The sequence below is a fragment of the Ipomoea triloba genome, chromosome 15, assembly GCF_003576645.1.
Source record: "Ipomoea triloba cultivar NCNSP0323 chromosome 15, ASM357664v1".
Lineage (NCBI taxonomy): Eukaryota > Viridiplantae > Streptophyta > Magnoliopsida > Solanales > Convolvulaceae > Ipomoea > Ipomoea triloba.
In genome coordinates, this window is record NC_044930.1 from 25,086,673 (window position 1) to 25,114,289 (window position 27,617).

The following is a 27,617-nucleotide window of genomic DNA, read 5'->3' on the forward strand; positions in this document are numbered from 1 at the left end:
ATATATATATATATTACGATATTGGTTTTAAAGATTGCGCATATACTTTTGGTATAGCCTCATTTATTTACAAGAACAGGACCACAAAAATCCAAAACTCGACCATGTTTGAAGTGCCCTATTTTACTGTTTCCCCTCTCAGTTTGTGCTTTAGATCTCTTCTCTACACTTTAATTTGCTCTTTTTGAATACTTTCTTCCTTTTACTGTTCTGAGTAATGGTTTGGCTTCTAAGACTTATTATTTTGGTGGTGACAATTTAGAAAAAGAGAAATGAAGACGAGAGAAACTCGTCATAATTTCTTGAATATCATCTAGCACTAGAATTTGAGGCAATAGAGTGCATGTCATTATACACTTGAAGCACATCAACATCCACCATAGTGTAGTTTATCATTTAAATCTTTTATCTAGCTAAATGCTTCCTTACCCTCATAATAGTGGTTTTTGCTCTGTTTTTGAAGAGATCATAGCTGGGAGGAGAGCGAGTCTTTTGAGTTCTTGCAGAAGGAGTGAATTTTTGTGGAACCCATTAAAAAAAAAAGAAAAAAAAACTATGCATTTACCGAGCATTGAGCGCACTAGGCGCGCCCAACTATACTAAACGCACACAAATCTCGTTTTTTAACATTTTTTTTAACAATCATGTTTTTCTCCTTTTTTTTTCTTCCCTCCCATATTTTATTTCCTAGTCATACATGCAAAAACTTCTCAAAACTATGCCTATTGGAGATGCTCTTAGAAAGTAGACTCCTTGAACTGAATTTGCAACCAAATACCACATTGCATTACTTCATACACGAATATATTTCAAACATGCTACCAAAGAAATACATATACCACATTGCACAACTTTATATGCGTTTTAAAGAAATACTACAAAATAAATACAAGATTCAAGGTCCAAATTGATCGAGCTGTTGGCTTGATAATTTAAAATCTAAACACCCCCAAGATCTAATTTGCAAACTAGCCTCTTGGATCGGGGAAAATCGATTTGAGAACCAAGAAATGCATCACTTTGTGTTGTATTTTCTAAATTTCTTGTGTGAATTACCACTTGTGTTGTATGATGTCAAAGCATAAACCATAAAGATTTTACGATCACTGATTCACAGGTCACATAAAAGGAGAGGGGTGAAAGAGACCAAAATGATCACTGTCAAATAACAATGAACAAGAGAAACATAAATATCTCATTATCATCACTGTCAATTATCATGTCATCACCATCTAAGAGCACATTGTATTCATGCAAGGCAAAAGCTCTTTATAATGAAAACTATAAGATCAAAATGATCAGTTACACGAGGAAGAATTATCCCCTAAGAGCACACAAAGCAACATAAACTCGAAGCCAATCCCCACATATACCCCCACCACCACTTTCCTCTCCACCCATTCCCCTACTGCCATTCTTCATTGGCCACTTTTTTACCTGTTTATTTCATCCATCTGGCCTTTTTTTCTGAGCAGGGCAATAAAAGTTGATCACCGCTATCCATTTACATGAAGTCTTCTTCCAGTTCTTGAAGGGACTTGCCTGTTGAAGCAATGTTTTTGTTCGATGTCATCTTCTCAGCCACCATCAAGTTTTTGTAGCTCCTCAACTCAGTTTGTCTCTCCTTTTCAAGCCGTTCCATCTCTTCACGCCGTTTCTACATGGATAAAACAAAGCAATAAATGGGCATGTCTTAAACAGAAATACGTTTGAAAATCAAAGTTAAAGCAGATATAGTTTGGGTCTAGAATTTTGTGCACAAACCACAAACTTGATCTGATTATAATAATATAATCTCATACTATTGCTTTCGAAGTGCACAATGACAGCATAAAGTTACAGCGTAGCCAAAAAAAAAAAAAAAGCCTGAGTCTAAAATGACGTGCACTGCAGAACAGAGGATGACCAACAATACAAGACAGTTTCTAGATTTCCCTATTATCTACTATGATAATCCAAAAACAGACCACCAACAATTACAATTCTACGCCTTAAAGATTCAGATGTAGATATTGAATGAATTATCCATGATGCAATGCGCATGAAACGATAATACCCTAACAAGTTCATATTAGTAATTGGTAAAGGTATCCCAGAAAGCACAGAGGAACTCACTTTCTCCCTCAGCTGCTGTTTCCTCTCTGCCTTTTCAGCAGCACTGACTGCCTCTCGCTCAGCTGAACCCACAGAAATGGAATGGTTCAAAAACCATCAATGTCATATAGAAAAGTACTATGTCAAATCAATGCAGATTGCTTACCCTTCAAGTCAGGCTTTCTTTCGACCTTTGTTCGGTTCAATCTATTTACTATCTCATTTATTCTCTTCTCCACTCTAACAGTGCGCACCTAAAACACTAGGTCAACATTAATATCCATGATAAATTAAAAATGTTCAGGCTATTGACAGTCTAAACCTGTAGGTGCACTAAATACAAACTCACCATTTTCGGGTTGTGAAAGCTAACTTGGCCAACCTCCATGGAAGCAGTCTTTCTAAGGTTTTGCCAAGGAGTGTACACGACATCAATATTATTCAACTTGTTTCCTGCCACAAATCAATGTCAAGTGGGTACAACTGGAATGCATATATCTTACAGTGAAGCTAGGTAGAACAAAATGTAAGTACAGCAACACAAACACATGATTCATGCATCCAAGCAGAGCCCTAAATTGAATTCACAAAATTTTTTAACATGTTGATCAGTTTATGCCACATTTACCTTGGATGGAATTAGCCTTCACCAGTTGTACACAATCTTCAAGTACACCCTCAGGTATATCATCCATTGTCTGACCCTTTGGTAATCTCAAATAAACGTGAGCAGAAGACATTTTGTCAACATGGAACCTGCAGTGCATAATAAATCTTGTCAAGAAAAAGTGACAATTAACCAAAAAAAATATTTATCACTACAAATTCGAGCAAAGGTTTGCCATTTCAAAATTCAAATTAGTAAAATGCAAAATGGGGGAAAAAAAACACAAACAAACAAATCCATAGCAACCTCTAGACACAATTTTGAAAATCACACTAATTTACAAGCAATTGGAACAAATTTAGCGATACATATCAACTCTGAAAATAAAGTCTGTCTATGTGTACACAAGTGCATGATTAACACCTCACAAACTTAGATAAATCCCTTCCATAAAAGAAAACAGTCAAGTGCATTAATTTTTTTGTCACATCAACAATATTATAAATAACAGATTCTCCTACATATAAAAGTCACAATTTAATGATTCTCTTACTTCAAAAGGCTCAACCCGTATTAGCAAGGGCTAAAATCAGGATGTATTATACTATTATTTACTATTTTGATTTTTGACAAGGTTGTCAGTAACTTACTTAGCTTGCCATCACAGCATCACCAATTCAACCACCAAACGGGAACACCCTACCCCTACCCATTCCAAACCAATTTAATGATGTATCTATTAGTGGTACTGCAGAAGTGCAGAACAAAAGGCTCACTATCACATGGATTATAGAGCATATATGTGCAACTTCACTCCTATAAAACATAAATGCAATGATCCAATTTAAACTAGTTGCCTCCATGCCTCCAACTGGCAATGAACCACCTCTCCCACAAGTTGGGAAAAAAAAACAAGACAAAAAAAAAAAAACCAAGATACTGCTTGATAGAAAGTAAGAAAGGGAAACCTGAGGGGATATGAGGCAGTATTTTGAAATTTAAAATATTTCCATGAAATCACATGTTCTGAGTAAAGGCAGTCCGGTACATGGCATGGCTATTTACAACACCCAAGGACAAAAGGAACAGAATTATAGTGGATGAGTTTAAGGTACCTTGCATGATTAAAAACCACTTCAACTATTTTTCCCTCCCTCACCAGTTCAACAAACTAGCAGTAAATGCTTACAGCTCATGAAATATACTCGGTCACAATTGCAGATGGTTTTTTAAATGTGTAATTCTTTCATTAAAAGCACCAAAAAGCAACTTCCATTTCCATGAATGTCAACTGTAATTATACTTTCTAGTCATTTTTTTAGAGAAACCTTGTTGATATTGTAAGTATCACTACTGAAAGATAATTCTTCAAACACGTAGAACCTGACATTTTCTTAAGTTCAAAATGCCAAAACTGATGCATTCTAACCTCACTAAAAGTAAACTATGTCAAGGTTTTCCACTCAACTACATTTATGAATCAAAATGCACCACGCACATGAACCCCATAGAAAAAAAATAACACTTCCTTTTCATTATCCAGTATAGCCCTAAGCCCAAATTCATTTTATGTGAATCAACAGGTCCCCAATATGGCAATATCCATGTCTAAACCTTTCATTGTTCAGCCTAATGCTCATCCCAAAATCAATTCAACAGTTCCACATTGTCTATGTCTTCATCCCTCTAATTCCTCCATGTGAAAATTAATCAACAAAGAAATGAAATCAACAAAAAGGGAAGCCCATTTTAAAACTTTTCAGCCAGTCAACAATTCAGTGATATTTTACTAACAAATAGGATCCCTACTTTGCATCATGTTCAAAATGCCCAGACCTAAAATTTAACCTAGCAAAAACTTGATCAAGCTCAGCCGAAGTATTTTATTCAAATAAACACAAATATCAAGGTGCATTTAAAGCAAATACAAAGTGATATTCTTTCCTATTACTATGACCTGTATTCTTCGAGCAGGTTCAGTTAAGTAAATACAAGCTAATCACCAAGAAACAAAGTGAACAAAATACGTAACTGAACTTTGAACACCTGCAATGAGTAAGAGCTAAAGCCACAAATTCAGCAATTTTATTAAAAATAGAAACCTATATCTCTCAATTTCAGATAAAATCGAAACAGGACAAAAGAAACCTGAGAAATTGAAACAATAATACGCCAAAATAAACAATGGAAAAGGAATCCGCCATACATACAAATGAATTGTTTGAGGGAAGAAAGAGAAGGGCGTAAACGAACCAGATGTCTTCAGGGAAGCCGTATTTGATGAGATCTTCGTTCTCGTATTTGTCAAGGCCCATGAAGATGGTATAGTCTCCCGCTTCGGGACGGGCCTTGAAGTAGAACACCATCTTCGTCTTCTTCCCTTTTCCGATGAATGTCTAGGGTTTCTTTCTCTCTCTTCTCTTTTTATGTTTAATTTTTAATGTCAGGGTCTTTGCTTATATATAATTTATAAACGAGACGAGAAGTCAGAGAGGTGGAATCGGTTCGAAGACTTGGACAATAGAAAGAGTATTTCGTGACTCGGAGATGAGGTGGATTCTTTGAATTTTGATACGATAAGTTACACTTCATATCGCACATTACACCTATAGTTCTATACTAATTTTAAATAAGCACCATATGCAAATAAATAATGTCTAATAAACAAAAACAAAGTTGGTATACAAATAACATACATTTGATACAATTTATACTACCAATACAAATTTCATACTCCGTACTAGTTAAGGATTAACGTATTGACTTTTATTAGATTTTAGTCTTTAGATATATATTTGAGTAAATGTCCAAAATGGTCCATCGACTATAGCATAATTCATAAGTAAATTCTCAACTATCGAGTTTAGCAAATTAATTAAGTTATCAATCATTCAATTTTTACTCAATAAGGCCATCAACTATTCAATTCTTACTCAATAATGTCATCAATTATTTAATTTTTACTCAATAAGGTTCTCAACGAATGATTGATTTGTGAATTATAGAGTAAGAATTGAATAGTTGATTACTTAATAGGTAAAATTGATAGTTGATGACTAATTTGTGAATTATGGCATAGTCGAGGGATCATTTTGGGTATTTACTCTATATATTTAAGAGATTCTAAAGTGCTAAACAATATTATCAAATTATTTAACATTAATTCTAAAAAACGGTAATTGAATTGATGAAGTATTATTTCCATACACAAAAGTCACGTTTTTACAAACACCCTCGTGATTGAAACAAAGATCAAGCATTCAAGTCTATGTTATGAAGGATCTTCTTACATGATCAAGCCTTTGTTACACACGCAAAGTCTTCTTAGTGTGTGGTGTGCGGGAGAGCAGGATATAAACACTGATTATTCCTTGTGTGTGATATGTAGGGGAACATGTAGGGGTGGCAATTTCAACCCGCCCCGCGGATATCCACCCGAATCTACTCCCGCATGGGTCGTTTTTTTTTTTTTTTTTGATAGTGGGTGGTGGGTCAGGGTGGGTCTTAAAAATCTTGTTGGATTCGGGTTTTATGTACAAAATTCGCCTAGCACCCCACCTGACTCACCATGTGTGCATACATATATATAATATTAAAATAAGTAGTACTAGTATATAGTTAATTTCAATAACGTTAGGTAACTTTTTACTATTTTTATATCTAAACAACTAAATTTATTTTTAAAAATTAACAATTTAGTTATTATATTATAATATTTCTATTATTTTATGTTTTAGTATAACTAATGAATTTTGTTGTTTAATTATGTGTAAGTAATTTTGATATTATTTTTTGAAAAGATAATAAGTTGATAAGTGGTGTGTACCCTAGTGGGCACCCACACCCGGTGGGGGTGGGGATGGATTCTAAAAAGTCCACCCGATGCGGGTTGGAGGTTGAGGTGGGTGGAGAAAATGAAAGGTGGGTCGGGTGATGGACATAGCCCTCCCCGATCCACACCCGACCCATTGCTATCCCTAGGAACATGTTATAAATGTCGATCTTCCTAGTGTATGGTTTGTGGGGAGCAATTTATAAATGACAGTCTTCTTAGTGTGTGATTTGTATAGGGCATGTTATAAATGATAATCTTCTTAGTGTGTAGTTTGTGGAGAGTAGGGCTTAAACGCCTTAAAGTTAATTTTTCGCTTTATATAGTAAAACAATTGGCGTAGTGCAAATTTAAATATAGTTTCAGGGAACATTCACTAATTTGCTAACTGGGTTACACATAATTTCCAGAATCTAAGCTTAGACAAACAAACTAACATCTTAATGGTTTCTTGCTATATTTGGTTGGCAAGATATGATAAAGTGTGGAGAGCAGAAGAGGAGTTCGACAACGATGATTGTGGAAAAGACCAGGATCCATCTCAATGAGTGGCAACAAGTTAGGGAAAGCGACGCATCTACCATGCACGCGCATATTGGTTTTGTTATCAAATGGGACAAGTCTTTAGTTAGTTATCTTAAGCTCAATGTGGATGCAGCTGTTAATGGTGGAGAAAGATTATCTGAATTTGGTTGGGTGTTGAGAGACGATTTAGGCAAATTCTTGGCTGCCAAAATTGGAGTTTGAAAGGGTGTTTTTTCTCATAAGGAAGCCAAAGCAATGACGATATGGGAAGCTTTAACGTGGTTGAACACCAAGAACTTGGATAATGTCTGAGATGATGCTTTATTGATCATCAAGGGGCTTTATTCCACACCTAGGTTTCCCCATTTGATCTTATTCTCCTTGATATTAAAGATTTGTTAGAGCAATTTTCTTACTCTTGTATCAAATGATCAGCAAATAGGGTTGCCATGTGTTAGCTAGGGAATTCTTTTCTAGGTTTGGTTGCAAAGAGTGGATGCCTTTCCCTCCTATTTTCCTTTATAATGTTCTTATGCTGGATAGGGAATGAATCATTTTCGTTGTTGTTTAAAAAAAAAAAAAAAGAAGAGAGAAACAATAAAAATGTTGGAAGAATGGTGCTTGGAGTGGGACATGGTAGAAAGTTAAGCGGGTGAGAGTGCAAAGACTAAAGGGTGAGATATAAAGTAAAGAATTGGGGAACGTTTGGTGGCCAAAGTGCAACAAGACATAAATTATAGGGCCTCAAAGCGCAAAGAATAGACTTGGGACTATTTTGGCAAAAAATGAGATTAACAAAGTCCAAAAATAGCAAGTAAAAGTGAGGGAGGGGGATCGATGTTTGCCCCCATCTATCCATAGCCTTGGGGCACGGGGTAGGGGGTAGGGGGAGCCTACTACCAATGCTAGCAGCAACCGGGAAAGGAGATAGAAGGGTGACAATTGGTTTGGCGATTAGAGGTCCAGGTGGCAATTAACGGCTTGGTGGGATTTTGAGACATGGAGGCAAGAGTTTGGTGGCTTCGTGGGATACATGGGTGGCTTTTAGAATTCGTAGATATTCGGATCACTTGTTTTCCACTTTCTTCGACTTCAATATTATTATAGACAAGGGGTCTGGTTCCCTTTAGACACTATAATCGTTTATCACACAACACTTATCTTTTGGTCTTTTGTCATTCTCATTTGTCACAGAAGTGTGCTTAGCAAACCAACTACTCAATTGTGCCAGGGACTTGGGCTACTTGACTTGGTTTTATTATTTGTACATTTGTACTTATTTAATTATCAGCTTATAACATTCAATAGACTTGGACTTTGTGAATAGTATAGTGTTATGTTTGTATTATTCAATTTATAGTGGGTCTTATCCATTCATCAAATATCTATTCAAGTTTAATTTTATTATTTTAAAATCTCCATTTTTTTCCATTTTTGAGTGCTACTGACTCGGTTATAATATAATATTTGTTCATAGCTACTTTCTCAACCTACTGAAGTACAAAGAGTCAATAGTTGTCTCCACCCCCATCCATGTGAGAGTGTAAGTCGGGTGCCACTAGACTACATGGTCTTTGGCTAAAATCTCCCTTTAATATGATATTACATTTATTTATATAAAAATATATATGTTCTCAAATATAAAGTAATACGGAGTATTTGAGAAGACAATTACATGGCAATAATAAATATTCATTCCGTCTCATTTTATGTGTCTAGTTTGATTAATGAGACTTTACTAAAGTTATTGTTTATTTAATTTTTTCATAATATTAAGTTTAATACTCGCCAAAGACCTTGTGGTCTAGTGGCATCCGGTGTCCCGGTTAACACTTCCACATGGATGATGGGAGTGGGTTCAATTGTTGACTCTTTGTGCTTCATTAGGTTGAGAAAGTAGCTATGAATATATAAATTTTATATATTTAGAAATTATATTCAAAATACTGTTAAACACAAAAAAAAAATAATAATAATAATAATCAAAATTACTAAAGTAAATATGCAAAGAAAAAATAGGTTATGTTTGGTAAAATAGTTAGCCTAATTTTGGTTATTTGACCACTATTACCTATTTGACTTGTTAAAAAATCAATATAAGCATTTGGTTAATCAATTTTTGTAACTTCAAAATGCTAAAATTCAAAAAGCTATTCAAAACAACTCCTTCAATCAGTTTTTTGAGAACAGAAATTATATCAAACAATAACAGCTAATTACCAAACACCTTTCTACAAATAGCTAATGTTATCAACTAGTCATACCCTCTAACGGTCTAACCCAATCAACTAACCGTCATTTACCAAACAGGGTCATGGTTAGTTTAACTAATGAATAGTAAACAAGACAAATAAAATGAGACAAATCTTGCCAAAGACCTTGTGATTTAATGGCACCCGGTTGCACCTCACATGGGAAGGAGGTGGTTTCGAGCCTCAATGGAGACGATATTGGCTCTTTATGCTTCATTTGATTTGGTTGAGAACCTAACTATGAACAGATACTACACTCTAATAGAGTGAATAGTACTAAAAAAAAAAAGAAAGAAAAAAAGGGACAAATCCTATATAAGAAATAAAGTCGTGAGCTATCATCATTCTTAAAATTGCCAATTCAGTCACCTCTGATGGAAACAAACAAAACGTTCATTTGTACGTTTGGATCAGCGTTTCAGTAGCAAGCGTGATAAAAGGTTGGTGTAAGACATAAACTATAGCAATAATGTTGGCAAGTGACATGCGTGTAATGCAATTTGCAATTTGCAAGTTGCAAGGTGAATGAATTGTTCAACTTTGGTGTATATTCCAAATGTTGTGATGCCTTCCCTTTGCCTATATACACCACATCTGGAAGCTTTTCGACCAGACATGTTTTCTTTTCTTCAATTCTTCTGTCCACATAAAATTTTCTGGCATTGTGGGCTGGCCGGCAGGGCCAATTTGCTATAAGACAACCACAGACATATTCCATCACACCTTGTACACACTACACAGTGATGATACAGATATTGACCAGAATGCCATATTTGTCCGAACTTATCTACACAATACAGTAAATTAAAAGTATATGTAGATGCCTTGAAAAGAAAGAGTGATCGAGTAAGTGAAATAATCCTTGTGTGATTTACTCGAGATAGCAATAGCAATAGCAATAGCAATCTGTTTTAAATGAATTTATAAATATGCTTCTTATAGCTAGTTTTCCAGTGACATACTGAGAATATTCAAGTAATCTTGGTTATTAGATCATCTGTATGTTCCTCTGCTGAACTAATTCCTGGAATTACACAGTTCAAAAATGATTTCATTTCATGAAGAGTTATCACACACAAAGAAAAAATAAATAAATGAAGTAAAGGGGCAACCTAAAGGACTGGAGGGCAGTCGAAATGAACTATAACTAATTGAAAAAAAAAATGTAATACAACTGAACCTAATTTTAGTTCTGGAGAAGAAATCTTTCAGCTCCAGTCCTAGCTAAAATTAGCTATTTCCAAACTCGTTCAAAGCCACAAGTCGAGCAGGATCCCTTGATAGACCAAGGCTTTAAACTTCGTATTTGCAAAGATTTTCGAAGCCCATGTATTCATGGCGGTGAATCTTCCCTATCATGTTTGAGATTCCAACCCCACCTGTTGAATCAAATTCCCAGGGGAGATATAATAAATAATAAAGGAAAGAGCAGCACAAATAAATGGTGGAAGGAACGAATGAAATATTTGCCAACTTGATCATTGATAAAAAGATGGATTGCTCACCTAGTGAGATTGCACTCACAAATATTGTGGAGGCCAAGATGAAGATGATTAAAGATGCCCTTCCCAGTACAATAATCAATTTCCTCACTACATGTTGCCCAATAAAAGCCGCAACAGTTGCCACAAGCATAAAGTAGAGTGCTGAATCACACAAGCATCGTACCACTCGTTTAATGATGATACATACTCAAAAAGTGAGGTAAAATTAGATAGCCTAGATGTTAAAAAGGTTTCATTTTATCAAGACAAAAGGAAGTAGTTATGGAGAAAGGCAAAACCCATACCATAAGGAACGGGAAAACGTTTGAGAAGGTAGTATTCAACAACAGACATTGATGATGAGAACATCATGGCAAAGGTGGCCGTTGCACTTGAAACCTATTTGAAGGAAAAAAAAAAACATTAAGCAAAAGCACACATAAAATATGTACCAACCTCCACAATCCAGTTTTGCCAACACAAAATAAAGTAGTTCTTTGTAGCATAATAATGTTTCCAAAACTCACCTGAGGAGGAACACCGAGTTCCAAAAACAGTGGCCCCATAATGAAGCCTCCACCTAGACCAAGCAGCCCTCCTACCACTCCAGCTACCATACCAAAGAAGCAATAAACAATCAATTGCCTTACTTGTAAGTTGGAGTCTGGGTCTCCCTTGGATGAAATCTTTCTCCACCCCTTGTGCAGGCCAATAGCTTCATACAAAGTAACCCCTACTGAGACTGGGATCTGAAGGACATTGCAAGGTCATTCATAAGTAATCATAAAAGTTATATTTTAAGAATTAGTAATGTTAGCCGGAACAGCAAATAATTTCAAGCTCTGTGGTTATTTATCCTGATTTAACAAAAATGGCATACCTGTAACAAGTTCACAACCCAGTATAGGGCTGAACAAGTTGGTGTATAATTCTGTTACAAAAACACAAGTTCAGTGAGTTCATGGGATAACATTGCTGCAGAAAAACTAGTATCTAGGCTACAGGAACCACAATACCCAAAGGAAACTTAAATGATGAGAGAAATAAAAACCTTGATGATCTGGAGAGCAAGAAATGCAACCCAAACAAGGCAAAGAAGTCCAAATTCGTTCCAGTAAACATTTTCTATTATAGAGACCTACAATGGCAAAATATATTAGAGTTGAAAAAAACAAATGAGGCAGGATTATAACATTGCAGATAAAACACCTTATTTTCAGAAGAAGCTTTGGTGTCATTTTGAGTTGCATTGCTGGGGCCACTAGAAAGAAGCTTGTAATCTCCTTGACCACCACTCCCTGACAGATTACAACTTGAACACGTTATAATTGATTTTTATTTCTTTGCTTTTATGTGTCTGTACAGGCACAGAAATGCTTGATCTTGAGGGAAAAATGAGTTGCACTGAAAATGATCCATAAAGCTAGGTAAAGTACCATTTGCTGCTAAGCGTTGGGCAACCTCCTGAATCCAAAGAAAAGGGATAATCAGAAAAACAGAATGTAATAAAAGCAAGCAGTGAAGACCAATTTTATTGAAAGTACTGAATACACCCTAATGCAACATAGATTTTACCACCCAAACATAGCAGCATAATATGAAGTGGTAGAATCAAGAATGTGAAATCCTTGAAAACAAAGCCAAAGTCACTTAACTTAATCTTAGACCCAATCTAGCTGGAGTCAGCTATATGGGTTCTATTTATCCATTTATCGATTTTTAACAATAACTCAATCAAAATATATGCAAAGTAATGGATCCATGTTAACCTTTTTCAAAAGAGTTTCTTTCTTCCACGTCTCAACACCTCTTAAAAAGGCCTTAGTTGATGTGCCTGCATGGGCCAATAAAAGTTATAAGCCTATTGGAGCAGATTTCATAATAAACAGAGAATGCAATAAATACTTTTACCTATGAAGAGAACAATTAGCAGCACTGTGACCATCCAGTCAGCAAAGATCACATTGAAAGTAACCCCAATACTAATGCCAAGCATTAGCATTGGCTGGATAAGCACTGCCAAATCATAGTCAATAATGGGCATGTCAAGGGTAGGATGCTTGAGCTTAAGATTGTAGTAAACAGTAGAAACTGCTGCTCCCATGATCATACCTGAAAGACCACAAACAGCATAATTTACTCCCTTAACCACATCAGAGTGCAGCCCATCATATTACCAAAAGAGAACACAACAAAGTTACATTATGTTTCTTGAGTAATTTATAAGTTAATAATGGAATTTCTTTGGTTATCCTTAAGAAGAAAAGAAAAAGAAAAATGGGACAAGGGAAAAAAGAGATAATTATTACAGTATACCCCAACCTCATGATTACTCAAATTACATTTATGGTTTATAAACCAATAACGAAACTCTTTTTCCCAGTTTAGACAGAGATGGAGGAAAACATTGATGATTTTAATTCCTTGATAATTTAATGCAAGAAGAAATAAACTAAAGAAGCAAAAAATATTCATGAGTGCAATAAAAATTCCTAAAGAGGTTATTCATTTGTTTATAAGGATAAGTATAGCCTTTTACTAATAGTGAACAAGTCCAAAATTGGGAATTAAGGCAACCAAATTAGCATCATAATCAGGTGTATGCCATCAATTAATAGGAGATGACAAATCTTCCGAAAAATAATGCAGTAGGGCATATCTTCATCTTACACTTTGAAATTGCAGTTGCTGATTTTGGATCAAACCCTATAATAAGAGAAAGCATAGGAACAAAAATACCGCCACCTCCAACACCACCTACACTCCCAAATGCTGCACCCATAAATCCAATTATGCTACCGACAGCAATTTCCCATCCAAATTTCATTTCCTGTAGTAAAATTGCAAAGTATCACACATTTAAATCTTCCACTCTACAATAGAAGGTCAACCATGTAAAACATCAGTTCACATAGTGGGAGGTGTTACCAACATCCACAGTCCGCAGAGGTTGAACATGTGCTGTGATGGGTCCATGCAATGCTTGAGCCCAGAACCCATGGCACATTCATTTCATGACCAGTTCACAGTTCAAATGTCCAACCTCTGTGGAACTTCAATTAGCACTCGGTATACCAGGTCTTTCAAAGTAAAAAGTCACTAAATAAATATAAATGTAGAATGTCAACTCCACAAAATCAGCCCCATTACTCAGGGCCTTGGAGGCTGGAGCTTCTGATTAAGTTTTCCTTGTACTTCTTTTATATATATATATATATATATATATATATATATATATATATATATATATATATATATATATATATATATATACACTAGTAACTAGTAAATTATCATGGATAAAAAATTTTATTATATATTTAGATAATAAAATTAAAGATGAAATTATAAACAATTCTAATAAATATATATTAATTTCCATCCCGTATCCTAAAATCTTTTCTATGCATATTAGCATATGTTTTGTTGAAAAAACATGCATGTGCATATCCAGAAGCAGATTATGCAGATAAGGACAACAATAAAATACAACTGCATATAAAGATGTAAGCTAGCTTTTCAGTATAATTAATCTTATATCCTTTGATCAGCGAATGGCTCACCTAATCTCCACAATACCGCATCAACCGTCAACAACCTCAACTGTCAATACAGTCCAGATCAAACAAATACCATAACAGGGAGTTTTCGACGTTCAGTTACACGAAACGAAAGAACGCAATCAAATCAAATCGGAGAAACGTGTTTGGACATGAAAGGATGGAATTACCGGCCAGACGTGCTCGTAACCGGATTCATTCGGCTGCCATAGAAAATTTGCGAACGTTGAGAGGTAAGACTCGTCTGGATTCCTGGAAACGTTCCTACCTGCAAGCGCTTCATTCTTCAAGCTCCTCTCAGCCGAGACGAAAGCCGAAGCCAAGAGAAAACTCCACGAAAGCGACACCAGCGGCCTCAGAATCCTCCATTTCCCTCCCGCTCCCGCCATTAAAAATTAAGCTTCCGTGTAATAGAATCCAGAATTCAAATTACAATCTCAAACACTCCTCTGTACGTGTTATTTCAACAGAGTCTTGCTCTCTCTCTCTCTCTCTCTCTCTCTCTCAGTATGCAGGCAATGAAATGGCTGTTATTGATAGGGAGGAAGTAGCCTTTATGGCAAGAAGGATTTTGGTTAGAAGAGAGAGAAGATAGGCGGAAAAGGAGGAAAACAGAAGAAGAGAGAATGGGGTCCGGGTCTAGTCTGGTTATTGGGGTGGCAACTGCCAAGGTAATGAAGGGGCAAAGGACTAAACGGTAATGAATGAATGGGGAGAAAAAGAGCATGCATCACGAATTAATATCATTTGGATCCTCTAATTTTATCACATTTAATATTAAATTTCCAAATTGTTACTATTTGTTGTTCAAATTAACCACTAGTCATTTAACTTTCAAATTTTAACCAACTGTAGTTCTTTAAAAAAGAGGTTAAAATTTGATAATTTAAAGACCATAGGTGGTTAATTTGGACCACTGATAGTAACAATTTGAAAATGTCAAGTAACATGAGTGGTCAATTTGAAAATTTATGATTAAATGTGGTAAAATCACTATACTCGAAGGATCTCATATGACATTAACTCTTGATACCACTTAGTTTTGAGTAAATAGATTACTCTAGTTAACCTAAATGCATATTCAAATAGCACCTTTAAGTGTGTATTATATTCATACTAATTTTCGTTCATACATGATCGATCCAATTAAGAACAAAAGTGTTAGTCATATTGGTTCATCTTTTAAAGAGTGAGAGCATACAAGTATACAACCACTCATATCAACCAAATTAGTTTACGGTGTCTATATATTTATACAAGCTAGCTTGTTACAAAATTGGTCAATAATATGTTTATTATTTTAACTTGTACTTATAATAATAACAACAGTCATATGTTTTCAAAAAAAAAAAAAAACAGTCATATGAAATTATATTTTTATTTGAATTAAATAATTTATAAGCATTATATGTTTTATGTAATTTATGCTCCGTAACACATTTTGTTGTAATACTAGACTAGATAAGTTGCAATTTAAATTAAAAAAAAAAAAATTTTAAAGTAGGTTAGAATGTTAGATGATATATGCTCATGTTGTTTTGTGGCATTCGGTGTCTTGTCAACTTGCGGAACCCGAAACCTATTGATTAGGTTGTGCTATCATTGTCATGTCAAGTCCCAATGTCAACCTATTATAAATGTGTTAAATTGTATTACCTTGAGTTATTTTTATTTTTTATTGTATTATTGGCATTTTAGTACCAATGGCCCGTACATTTCTTTCTTATTTATTTATTTATACATTTTTTTTTATAAACACGCATGATTCTTCTTATTTTATACTTTCTCAATCTTCTTTTCAAATCTAAAGAATCAATATTTTATATTTTCTTAATCTTTTTTCAAATAAAAAATCATTACCCCGCAACTGGAGTTCAATGTTCGATCATGTGAGTATCTATATAGAATAACAACATATGTGTTATCGCACTACATGATACATTTTATCTACTTTGCTCCTAAAAGGGCAAAATATAATAATAATAATAATAATAATAACCACCCCTCCCAAAAAAAAAAAAAAAACCATTGTTGTTACATCAATGTAGTTTTATGTGTGGGTTGATGGAATCCATGCAGTAACTCTCAATAATCAATCTCCTAAATCCTAATCTATGAGTTTAACTTCATCTCCCATTCTCCCTGTCAGTCTGTCACCCTCAAATGACAATTTCTTGGTTCCTCTTTGAAAAAGACAAGTTTGATATCATGGGCAACTGATTAATTTCAATCCCTGTCCCCATTATTGTCACTGTCAATATAATTTTTAAAGCGATTTCCATCAATTAGAGCATGTTTGTTTGGATGAAAGAAATTTTTTTTCTTAAATTTGAAGAAAATGAAAGTTCCTATGTTTAGTTCATGGAAACTTTTTTCATTAAAAAAAAATATTTTTCTTAGCTTTGAGGAAAAAAAATTTAGACGGGAGGGTGTGATATTTTGTTTTCCATAAAAGTTAGGAAGAAAATATCATATGATTAGACAGGGTTACACTTATTAATTACTTTAATTATTATCATTGTGTATAACCATTTTAGTCTTTATACTTATTATTCTTTACTATTTCAACCCCAATCAAACAAAAATATTTTCAATAATTTCTTTTCCACCAACCAAACAACGAATCTTCATGGTAATTATTCTTAATGGAATTTGAATTTCATTTCTTCTCAAATATTTTTTGCAAACCAAACAGGACTTTATGAGTTTTTTACATAGATTTTTGTTGAGATATAATACTACGAAAAATATTATTCTCAAAGAAACATGTTTTTTTTTTCAGAGATTTTTGTTGGGGTATAATACTATGAAAAATATTATTCTCAAATAATAACAAGCAAAAATAAACAAAAGGTGTACGTCATTCATGCCTACATGACTTATTTTGATATTTGATTTGCAACCCTCGTGAGACTAGAGCCTCTAAGCTATAGAATTCAAACTCCCTCTAGAAGGAGTGCAAATCTACTTCCCAGACAAATGTGAAACAAGTACTTCTCCCCAGCCTTTCCACATTTATTTTCAAACTCAAATGGATCTACTTGAGAATCAATTTATCATTCACTCATTATTCATTTTGAACGTACAATATAATAATATATTGATCTCTTTGTTTGTCTCACTACGAAGAACTCGATTTCACTTTGACCCCACCAAAATTAGAACTGAGTCCTACACATATTTAGAGCATCCGTAATAGTGAGATATTTTGTGATTTTTAAGAAATTTTTGTATGTGTGATTAGGAAAGAGAATATGGGAGGAAGAAAAAGAAAAAAAGAAAAAAAATTTGAAATCTAACAACATAAAAAAAATAAAATAAAATAAAAAAGTTATGTTAAAGTCAGAGTGGCCGGCAACTGGTGGTCACTCTGACGCCCCGCGTCCCATCGGGTGCTGGACAAGAGCGCTCGCTGGGGCACGATGTTACGCCCAGATGCGCGTTGTTGTGCTGTTTATTTTCTTCCCCTGCAAAATTCTTGAATTTGCAGGAGAAAATTTTGCTCAAAAAACAAGCCCTACATCAGTTGTTTTGATTTTCAACAGTTTTTTAGCTTGCAAAAAACTTCCAAAAGAGCTTTGGTATGGATGCTCTTATAAAATAAAATAATACGTAGTAACTTAAAATGTCATGTTATGCTATTTTTTTCAATAATTTTTGCCACATAAAAGATTGAGGAAGAGGAAATCATGTATTATTCAATTAATTCAATCTTATCCTTCCTCATTTCGTTGCCACCTTACTCATCTCTCCTCAGTTTACTGACTTTCTTATTGTCTACTAATTTATCATTACTCTTAAGATCAATTGCTTTGATTTTTTATTTTTTTTTTAACTTTAAATTCTTTTTTTCCGATTATAGGGTTGTATATAACTAACCATCAATATTAGTAATTATTTCAATTTCACTGTACTACCAAACATGCAAAATACTTTCACCAAAACTTATTCCAATTATCAAGTATTTGATTATATTCCGATTCTAATTCCATGTTCCAACCAAACACATCCTTAGTATTCATTTTAACTCACCCAGATTTATAATATTCTAACCAAATATGTTGATTACCTTACTATTTACTCCGTAGTATTTACTGCAGAAGACGAACTTCCAAAAAGTGCCATCATCCCAGGCCAATAGCTACACTGTAGTCTGTAGACCTCTTCCTTCACGTGCAGCACATGATACATCTGAAGATCTTCGTAGCAATCACTTGAAAATGTTCATACTAAATTTTGTAAATAAATAATTTTCAAAAAAAAAAATTTTGTAAATATAATTTTATATTACTGTGTGTGATCAAATGGCTAAGAATTGAGTGCTTAAAAAAATATGAATCTAATTAAGCTTATAAGAACATCTCCAATAGTTATAGTGTTTGAAAAAGATTTTTTTTTTTTTTTAGGTGTGCCTAAGAAAGAAAAGATAAAAGGGAAGAGAGAGGGAAAAAAAAATAGAATTTGAAAAGCGAAAAAAAATTCAGTTTAAGGCGCCCCAAAAAGGCACGCGCCCAATGTCGGGCGCCTCAGTGCTATTCACGCGAATGAACAACACTGTGTTTATTCTGGCGGGGCCCACTTTTGAAGAAAAAATTAAGTCTTACTACAACATTATATTTTCTTCTCTCTCCTTCACATAAGCATTAGAACTTGCAAAAATCAGTCAAAATCCTCTATTGGGGATGCTCTAATTCACCATGCCTCTTTTTAAATGACAATCACCTTTTTAAGTTAATTATAAATCTATATTAATTATTATTTAGGTTTAAAATGCATTTATTCTTACCTTTTAAGACCATGAACATTAATGAAAGAATAATCATTACAAGCTAACATAGTTTTGTGAAATTAGATTTTTTTTTAAAAAAAAAAAGAAGGTAAAGTCATCAAAGTCGAAGACCCAATTATGCATAAAAAAGCGTTTTAAGACTAAATCGAGAAAAATCACTATAATCGAGAACTAAATTGAGTATCAACTCCAACAAATTAATCAGAAATGATTTTGTGTAGATGCACAGCAGCCAAATACAAATGGACAAAATGATTAGTGCAGAGTAACAATAGTGAAATGACCAGCAGAACTTAACAAAGATTGAACAAAACCTACAACTTTATCCACAACAGAATAAATTAAACAAAGATTGAACATTACCTACAACTTTATTCACAACAGAATAAATTCAATAACCATCCCCCTTCAGTTGAAGAAAACTGTGCATGAGTGTCCAACTTGACAATACATGAAATGTTGCCCTTGGAACTGCCTCTGGCAAACAAACGGAGCGCGCTTTCCAAATCCAGAACCGAGATGTATAGACGTAGTGGCAACGCGGGGAGGACTCTTGGATTTTGAAACCTCGGCTTCTCTTAGAACCATCTGGTTTCTCTTTGATCCCGAAACATCTCTCTTTTTACCATTTGTAACCACATTAGGTATTTGTAAGAGTTTGGAGCCGGGATGGCGGGCACCTTTCTTCTTATAGACTTTATCTAGAGTCTCCACATTCACACGGTCTTTGTCTATCGTGCTCGCCATTTGATTCGCCTCGTTGCTTCCTCCTCGGGCATGCCAAGCGTTTTCGATGTGAAGAAGTGTGCTTCTCTCCGGCTGAACATCAAACCGTTTCATGATTTCAACCATTTCCCGTGCCTTCCAAGGCATCTTTGCTCGAGCATAGCCCAAGATTAGGGTTTCAAACGTCTTCAAAGTAGGAGATATCCCGCTTTCACACATCTGCTCAAAAATCTTCCTTGCATTGTCCATATTACCAGCTCTGCACCAACCGCTAATGACAGTCGTGAAGTTTATAACGTTTGGTTGAATCCCGGATTTAACCATGTCAGCCAGGACGCCCTCTGCCTTTTCTGGCTCGGAGGAATGCAAATATACCTTCACGAGAATGTTGTATGCAAAGGCACCGGGCTTGATTCCGTATTTCACCATGTCATCAAAGACTTCCTTGCATTTGCCCATATATCCCGCACTAAACCAGGCATTCATTATCGTGCTAAACGTAGTTACATCAGGGCTGACACCGAAGTCTTCCATCAATGTTAGAACCTGCAAAAAGTTTGGTGCTTTTATCTCTTCTGTACCAAAATTCAATACCAGATTAACAGTCCTATTGATAACCAAAAATTAGTATAGGGAAAACGACACTTTTTCCCCTAGAATTATATGCTTATAGCGATTTCCCCCTGAATTATTTATGTATCCTAGCCTTCTCAATTATTTTAAAAGAGGGATTTTCCCTCCTATTCTGTTAAATGGACATTTTTACCCTTAAAAATAAGTATAACTCGGTAGACAATCAATCACTAAGTTCACTTGCTCTACATCTATGTGAAAAACGAGAAGGCAAAAATCAATTTAGGAAACAATGGAAAAAAGTTATAAACGAAAACTAACCTCGTCGATACTATCTCTATCTGATATGTCAAGGGATCTGATCAGTGTATTGAAAATGATAACATTAGGATGCACTCCAAAATCCTTCATCCAGTACACAAACTTTAAAGCATCCTTTACTTTTCCTTCTTTACAGTATCCGCATATGATGGTGCCAAAAGTCCTTTCATCCGGTTTTACGTTGTCCTCTCGAACCATTTGCTCCATTATTTTGAGAGATTCTTCGGGCTTTCCAGCAATCCCATAACCTCTGATTAATGAGTTTAAAGTGGTGGTAGAAGGCTTTATCCCACTCTCCTTCATCTCTGATACGGTTTTCATAGCTTCCTTCACATTCCCAGCTTCCGAGAATGCATAAACAACAGCATTAAAGAAAGGTAAATCCGGTTTCATTCCACTTTCTTTAACAAGCGAGATAATTGAATGTACGTGGCTAAAGCGCTTCAGAGCTGTTAAAATAGATAAGAGGGTGGTGTATGTTACTAGAGATGGTTTATGACCTCCCTCGATCAAGCTATCAAAAACTGATAGGGCTTCCTCGGGTTTCCGACTATCTCCAAGAATATTCATCAGTTTTGATTTTTGACGAACAGCTTTGCAGTTAATTCCACTCACGCAAAAGGTACAGAGAGAAGAATCCTGCTTTGGTTGCAGTTGAATATCATCTTCTACAAACTATTAGATTTTAGTATTGGTTAGCTGCATACAATTCTTTTCACCTTAATAACAGCGTCAAAATGGTTAATTTAGATAATATAACAGATTTCTTCTAGCAGTGATACAGTTAACATCTTGCTCAGTTTTGATGCTCCAGCTAAATATTATATTCAAAATAGGACTTCAAAATTTAGAGCCATCATACAATTTGTAAAAAGTCCCACATATACAGAGAAACATATGGGTTTATAAGGACTAGCTAATTGATTGGATTCAATCTTTTAGTGTGGTTTGGCTAATGTGCATTATAGCTCAGTTGAGCAGCTTTGGCCCATTGATGATATATTTCATTTTCTTAAGAAGAAAACTCATGGATAAAGAAACTAGGGAATAAAATTGCTGTTTACCAAGGGAACACAAAATTTCCAAATGGTAAAATCTAGCAATCTAGCATTAAGTGACACTTTTGAGTAATCAAATGCTTTAATTAGGGTCTGCAAATCAGGGTTCAAAATTTTCAACTTCTGTTCTCGAAGATTGTCAGGTATTTCCGGGATTAAATTATCCCAGATAGGGGAAGGCCACGTTTAACAATTTTAACCACCAGCTAGCAATGCTGATTTCCATTGCTTTGACAGGGAAGCCGAAGACAACAGCAAATTATGGTTATCTTATAACCAATCAAATAATATGTCAATTTGAACCAATCAAATAATATGTCAATTCGAATTTACCATTGATTGAACCCATTGTTTCTTGATGAGTGTTGTCTCTCTAGGGTTTTTTCTAGAAGTCTTCTGTGTTAGAGAATCTCCCATCTCAAACTTCTCCCAATAAACAGTATGGTTTTGCAAACTCCAAAGCCCTCTCCACACTTGGCTTTACACACTACATAAAAACACGAGAACTGAGCTTTGTTAGCAAGGAATAGATCCACTGAACAATTATGTATGATGTAATTTTCTAGTCATTCATAAACTTGTAAGCTATTGCCCACATGAGATAACAATAACACTCAAACGCTCCAATGATTTAGGCATTGCTATCAAACTTCCAAAGGGATTCCAAGCACCAAGATTCAAAGTGTTACAATCATTGGACCAAGGTCACTCAAATGGGTTATAATGCACATTGGCCAGACCACACTAAAAACTCAATCCAATAGTGTAACCCATGTCTTATAAACACATATGCTTAACGCTCCTCATCAAGTGTACAATCGGGCTATTTTGAATCTAATTGCAATTGAATTGAACCCTACCCCTGAAACTAAAGCTTTGGATGACAACAATACCACGGGCAAACACTAGGTGAACACAAAGTGGACTTAACAATCTCTAATACCATGTTATAATCTAAAATCGGCCAAGGTCACTCAATTGGATTATAATACACGGGATCAGACCCACAACGGATCCAATCAATTAGCTAGTCTAATCCACAATCTTATAAACCAATATGTTTAACAGTAAGCATCACCATTCACCATGTCATCTTTCAACAGTCTATCAGAGAAAATGAGGACCCAATTGATTCACAGCTAAATCAGCAATCTTTCCAGTTTCCAGCGTCCAAACCGTGACAAATCCATCTCACCCGCAATCAGAATTCATTCAACAAAATCCCTTTCTTCTCAGTGGTTCGTTGAAATCAATGAACCATCAAGAATCCAGCACAAGTTAAAGACAACTCTCAGAAAGGGGAAAACAAAGAGAACCCAATACTCCATAACTATTGCTTATGATTCTTGAAAGACAAAGAGGAAGAAAGACGGTCTACCTTCCTTTTGCTGGCTCACAGAGAGGGGAGTTTCATTGGAAGTAGAAATAGCGAAGACCACACAGCATGGTGGGTGAGACCAGACGAATCTTTTGAAATGTTATCCAAGTATAAACGAGGGTGATAATTACGTTATCCGCCATTGTAAGGGAATGAACATTATTCAGAAACGGCGTGAACATTTCTTTTAAAAATAGTGGCGCAATTACTGCAAGATATTTAACAACAAATCCAATTGTTTTCTTCTAAAAAGTTAATTCGCAATCCCAAAGTCTCCGCGCTCCAATCCAAAAAAAATTGTATAAATATAAATCATATTAACTCAATTAAACACAACAAATTTAATTGTTGTATATTCCACAAGCTATTACTTATTTGATTGACATTAATTTTTTTTTAAGTGGTTAACATAAAGACTCTTGTGTTAATTTAGATATTATGTGTATATATATTTTAAAATTAAAATAAAAGGTGACCACTAATCGTAATTGGTATTGAACACCTTATGATTGTTGATGACAATAGCACTTGTCTAACATCGTTACACCAATGACAATTATCGAATATCTTTTATAAAATAAATTTTTTTAAAAAAAATAAAAAATAATATCAAACATTGAATAAATCAACACTATATTGATCAATATATTAAAAATATCCAATAATTTAATCTAATTAATTAGTTTAGGATTCAATTAATCAAATTTATTCTATAATTAATTAATAAATTTCAAGAGTGTAGCAATTTATTACTTCATAATTTATTCATACTTAATAAATAATCTAATATATTTAAATCGATCAATTATAAATAATTTTTAATTTAAAAAAAACTATAAATAATTTATATTTAAAATAATAAGACAGATTCTCAGTTCTCACAAAACGCACATTTGAACAGAGACGCACATTTGAATAGAGGTTGTGAACTGTTAAAAAAAGTGATTACACAAATCATTTACAAGTTACAACAAAGTAGCGCGGCGACCCACCATAGTTTTTGCCCAATTTCCGTTCCCATATCGGAGCGAGAACTGAGACGGAGATTCTGATCGGAAGCCAAAATTCAGAGCTCGGATAGAGAATGGAGAGGAATCTTCAGCCATTTGTCAAACGGTGAAAGTTGCACGGGGCGAAAATCATCTTCAAAATCCAGGAAAGGAGAAAAGAGATATTGAGAAGGGAGAAATTATTGGATGACATGTTGTTGAGAGCGTGGAAATGGTACCAGAATTGCTTGGCGGTGCATCCGGTGAAGACGCAGGTCATCAGCTCCGGCGTGATTTGGGGTTTGGGCGATATTTCTGCTCAGGCCGTTACTCATTACACTGCCAGGAGTCCCCGCAATCTTCCCTCTGTAAGTAACCCAATTGATCTGCTATTTGTCCGCATTTATTTATTTATTATTATTTTTTTTTGAATAAGTCCGCATTTATTTAATCATGATAACTTTGATGTTTCTTATCGTTGTTTGGAAAATGGGCATTATTATGTATTTATGGGCGTGTGTTGATTTCTTGTGTATTTTGTAGGTTTGTCTGTTTGTTTTTCTAATTTTCTTTTACTGCTTTCTGGTTAGAGGTTATGCAATGAACACTTTATTGGCTTTTTAAACATGGGTGTAGTATTCTTTCAAAAAAAAAAAAAAAACATGGGTGTAGTATGAATGAACCCTAGCTGGGCATGATTTTGTCTGCTTGAAAAAAGAAAAGAAGTTGAGCTACAGGTCTCTTGATTGTAGATGTACAATGCATTTTATGCCATTGATGATGTTACATTGTAACTGAGTCTATTTTGAATGAATTAGCTGAATGTGGCTCAGATTCATTATTCTGCAACTTAATTTTAAGTTGTGCCTTAATTTGTTAGAAAAATTTCAACATTCTGATTTGTGATTTATGTAATTGTATAAATTTATGTATGCTGAAGGATGAAGAAAAAGAATTTAAGATCAACTGGAGACGAGTTGCTACCACAAGCTTGTTTGGCTTTGCATTTGTTGGACCAGTTGGTCACTACTGGTTAGTCTTTCTCTCCATCTCTCTCCTAGTTGTAGATTCAAGATGTAATAAATATTCATCTCCAGAAAATGTTGGATTGGTATAAAAAATAGCAATCTCTGTTTGGCAGGTGAAAATGTTTGTTTACTTTGGCACTTTGGACATACACTCGTCAGAAAATGTATACTTGCATGACATTTCAGAGCATACTGATAATGAGTTTTTCATTTCCTTTAAAAAAAATTATTTTTAAAGAATGCCATGTAATAGTATGATAAGAAATCTTGAAGTTAACTGATCAATTTTCATTGTGCACTCATCTGCCCATCTAGAAAAAAGGTTAAAACATATATCATTGAATATCTTTTTACTTTCTGAAGATCAAAGTTTATAAGCTTTATATGAAATTAGTCTCTCTTACAGACTTTGGATATAATTACTAGATAGCATATGAATGTCTTTTACAAAGCAGAAAGCTTTGATATTTTATCATGGATTTGTATGGACCTGACAAAAAAGAGTTCATAGTTTAAGGGTTATCATGAATGGAAGTCGTGCAAGTATATCAGCAAGATGTATCTAGTATTCAAATCTCAGAAGAAAATGAAGAAAATTATTTTATATATGACGTATTACTATACTGTATTTCTCATTTGCTCTTGCTTTAGTTGACATACACATACTTGCAGCAAATGAAATGCCAACTCATGATTGGCCAAGGAAACTATTGAGTTTGTATGGTATGATAAAAACATTATATGCCTAACGAAGCTGCTATTTAATCCAGTAATATATTTGTTAATTTCAGATGATAAGAATCGTTATCTGATTAGTTATGTCATAGATTCTCTCCAACAGAAATTTGTACTTTTATAGCGTATTTACATAGTATTTCATTAATACTTAGATTGCATATGAACTTGTATTTTTTTTTTTCAATATGTCTTTTCTCATGAATATAGCATTACATTTACTTCTACATTAATGTTGCATTTGTTCATTATTACTAAGTACACTGTCTGACGACTGACATGGGTCTGGCTGCTTGTATCTATAGGCCTTATTGTGGCTGTGACTCAGATTTGTTCAGTAACATAGAAACTTTGAATCAATCTTTCATGGAAATTTACTGTGTTCATGGAATTGTTTTAATTCCATGAAACATTGGTTGACTGCATAATATTATTTCTTTGGTTATGGGCTTTCAAACTGAATTTAGTACTCAAAAGAGTTAAAAGAAAAAGGATGGGATAGCATGCAGATTATTATTTACTTCCGGCAATGTAAACGACAGTGTTTTCATCTTCCAACTGAACAGGTATGAAGGCTTGGACCGATATATTAGGTTGCGGCTTCGATTACAACCAAAATCGTTGCGATTTGTTGCTACAAAAGTAGCACTGGATGGAATAATATTCGGGCCGGTGGATTTATTTGTGTTCTTCAGTTACATGGGGTTTGCGAGTGGAAAAACTGCTCCTCAAGTTAAGGAAGATTTAAAGAGAGACTTTCTCCCGGCCTTAATCCTGGAGGGAGGAGTATGGCCAATTGTCCAGGTAGCCAACTTCCGCTTTGTTCCGGTGAGGTATCAACTGTTGTATGTCAACTTTTTCTGCTTGTTGGATAGCTGCTTTCTTTCGTGGATTGAACAACAGCAAGATGCTGCGTGGAAGCAATGGTTCACGTCGTTTATGAATTTAAAGGAACAAGAAGGCCAAGGTGGATAGAAGTCCTTGTTTCGAGAAACAATATTTTTCTTCAGATATGTGATGTGATGATTTAGGGGTAAAAGCATGTTGGAGAAATACGGAGAGATTAAAGAAGAATTAGAGGGCCAACTCAAGGCTCTGCAAAAATGGTGTTTGTAAAGTGATAGCATTGCTCTCAGGTTTATCAGATACAGTTTTCAGTTCAATTTTAAAAATAGCCAACATTTTCACCCTTCTCTGACTTTCCTAATAAGAAGAGAGGCTTTTTACGCTCTCAAAGTTGTTCTGTTGTGACTCTGTACCCAATCAAATTACAGAAATTGAGTTTACATTTTCACTCAAGTCTTCTTACATGTGTTGATTTTCATTCGTTTTTTAATATTTTGAATCTTTCTTGTTCCCATGCTTTGCGAAAAGGAAAATACTACATGAATTCTCATTTCTTACTCTCAACTTTTACCCACTCTCTCACAAATTTCTCTCACAAATTTTGTATGTAGACATACAAATTTTTTATGTAGACATTTTTTTTGAAACCCATATAAAGAAAATATCCAATCTTTATTTGCCACGTTATGAAGTAAAAGTGGGGAAGTGGAATTTGAGAGTACATTTAGTAATTTATTTGGTTTGCGATGTGGTAAGGATAAGGGGTACTAAGAACTCCATCGGTGATGAAATTGAAAGGTTATTTAGATCAAATTCAGAT

General features: G+C 34.6%; 4 protein-coding genes across 7 annotated transcripts; 1 reads left to right on the forward strand and 3 right to left on the reverse strand.

Moving 5' to 3' along the window:
- Positions 1-1,166: 1,166 nt before the first annotated feature.
- LOC116006022 (coiled-coil domain-containing protein 25) lies at positions 1,167-5,138 on the reverse strand. Its single transcript, XM_031246272.1, has 6 exons — positions 4,955-5,138; positions 2,723-2,850; positions 2,444-2,547; positions 2,261-2,348; positions 2,116-2,177; positions 1,167-1,657 (listed from the first exon to the last, which is right to left on the reverse strand). The coding sequence occupies exons 1-6, from the start codon at positions 5,065-5,067 to the stop codon at positions 1,505-1,507; spliced, it is 648 nt and encodes a 215-aa protein (XP_031102132.1). The 5' UTR covers positions 5,068-5,138; the 3' UTR covers positions 1,167-1,504.
- A 5,202-nt stretch (positions 5,139-10,340) lies between these two features.
- On the reverse strand, positions 10,341-15,001 carry LOC116006330 (sulfite exporter TauE/SafE family protein 3-like). Of its 2 annotated transcripts, XM_031246660.1 has the most exons (13): positions 14,525-14,624; positions 14,358-14,397; positions 13,465-13,624; positions 12,706-12,906; positions 12,564-12,628; positions 12,231-12,258; positions 12,004-12,092; positions 11,846-11,932; positions 11,675-11,725; positions 11,322-11,543; positions 11,100-11,193; positions 10,816-10,956; positions 10,341-10,689 (listed from the first exon to the last, which is right to left on the reverse strand). In XM_031246660.1, exons 3-13 carry the CDS (start codon positions 13,619-13,621, stop codon positions 10,604-10,606), a joined length of 1,221 nt encoding a protein of 406 aa, XP_031102520.1. In that variant the 5' UTR covers positions 13,622-13,624; positions 14,358-14,397; positions 14,525-14,624; the 3' UTR covers positions 10,341-10,603. The 2 variants fall into 2 exon arrangements, with proteins under 2 accessions (XP_031102520.1, XP_031102519.1); XM_031246659.1 differs by lacking the exon at positions 14,358-14,397 and having other exon boundaries at positions 14,525-15,001.
- Positions 15,002-19,319: 4,318 nt separating this feature from the next.
- On the reverse strand, positions 19,320-23,344 carry LOC116007494 (pentatricopeptide repeat-containing protein At5g25630-like). Of its 3 annotated transcripts, XM_031248195.1 has the most exons (5): positions 23,200-23,344; positions 22,907-23,049; positions 22,155-22,308; positions 20,764-21,438; positions 19,320-20,415 (listed from the first exon to the last, which is right to left on the reverse strand). In XM_031248195.1, the coding sequence occupies exons 3-5, from the start codon at positions 22,236-22,238 to the stop codon at positions 19,552-19,554; spliced, it is 1,623 nt and encodes a 540-aa protein (XP_031104055.1). In that variant the 5' UTR covers positions 22,239-22,308; positions 22,907-23,049; positions 23,200-23,344; the 3' UTR covers positions 19,320-19,551. The 3 variants fall into 3 exon arrangements, with proteins under 3 accessions (XP_031104055.1, XP_031104053.1, XP_031104054.1); XM_031248193.1 differs by lacking the exon at positions 22,907-23,049; XM_031248194.1 differs by lacking the exon at positions 23,200-23,344 and having other exon boundaries at positions 22,907-23,174.
- Positions 23,345-24,133: 789 nt separating this feature from the next.
- On the forward strand, positions 24,134-27,250 carry LOC116006102 (protein Mpv17-like). The gene is made up of 3 exons (XM_031246377.1): positions 24,134-24,556; positions 25,129-25,220; positions 26,518-27,250. The coding sequence occupies exons 1-3, from the start codon at positions 24,401-24,403 to the stop codon at positions 26,924-26,926; spliced, it is 657 nt and encodes a 218-aa protein (XP_031102237.1). The 5' UTR covers positions 24,134-24,400; the 3' UTR covers positions 26,927-27,250.
- The last annotated feature ends 367 nt before the right edge of the window (positions 27,251-27,617 follow it).

Bases quoted from the DNA above. Each gene is read 5' to 3' on its own strand.
- LOC116006022 (XM_031246272.1), bottom strand. From the start codon at position 5,067: ATGGTGTTCTACTTCAAGGCCCGTCCCGAAGCGGGAGACTATACCATC. The intron at 2,349-2,443 runs GTGAGTTTGTAT...CTAGTGTTTTAG, and splicing joins GCTTTCACAACCCGAAAATG to GTGCGCACTGTTAGAGTGGA. The intron at 1,658-2,115 runs GTGAGTTCCTCT...TTATCCATGTAG, and splicing joins AACAGCAGCTGAGGGAGAAA to AAACGGCGTGAAGAGATGGA.
- LOC116006330 (XM_031246659.1), bottom strand. From the start codon at position 14,743: ATGGCGGGAGCGGGAGGGAAATGGAGGATTCTGAGGCCGCTGGTGTCG. The intron at 12,907-13,464 runs GTAAGATGAAGA...GTGGTCTTTCAG, and splicing joins AGCAACTGCAATTTCAAAGT to GTATGATCATGGGAGCAGCA. The intron at 10,690-10,815 runs GTGAGCAATCCA...TTGATTCAACAG, and splicing joins TGTGAGTGCAATCTCACTAG to GTGGGGTTGGAATCTCAAAC.
- LOC116007494 (XM_031248193.1), bottom strand. From the start codon at position 22,238: ATGGGAGATTCTCTAACACAGAAGACTTCTAGAAAAAACCCTAGAGAG. The intron at 21,439-22,154 runs GTAAATTCGAAT...AAAATCTAATAG, and splicing joins AACAATGGGTTCAATCAATG to TTTGTAGAAGATGATATTCA. The intron at 20,416-20,763 runs GTTAGTTTTCGT...AACTTTTTGCAG, and splicing joins ATAGAGATAGTATCGACGAG to GTTCTAACATTGATGGAAGA.
- LOC116006102 (XM_031246377.1), top strand. From the start codon at position 24,401: ATGTTGTTGAGAGCGTGGAAATGGTACCAGAATTGCTTGGCGGTGCAT. The intron at 24,557-25,128 runs GTAAGTAACCCA...TGTATGCTGAAG, and splicing joins GTCCCCGCAATCTTCCCTCT to GATGAAGAAAAAGAATTTAA. The intron at 25,221-26,517 runs GTTAGTCTTTCT...CCAACTGAACAG, and splicing joins GGACCAGTTGGTCACTACTG to GTATGAAGGCTTGGACCGAT.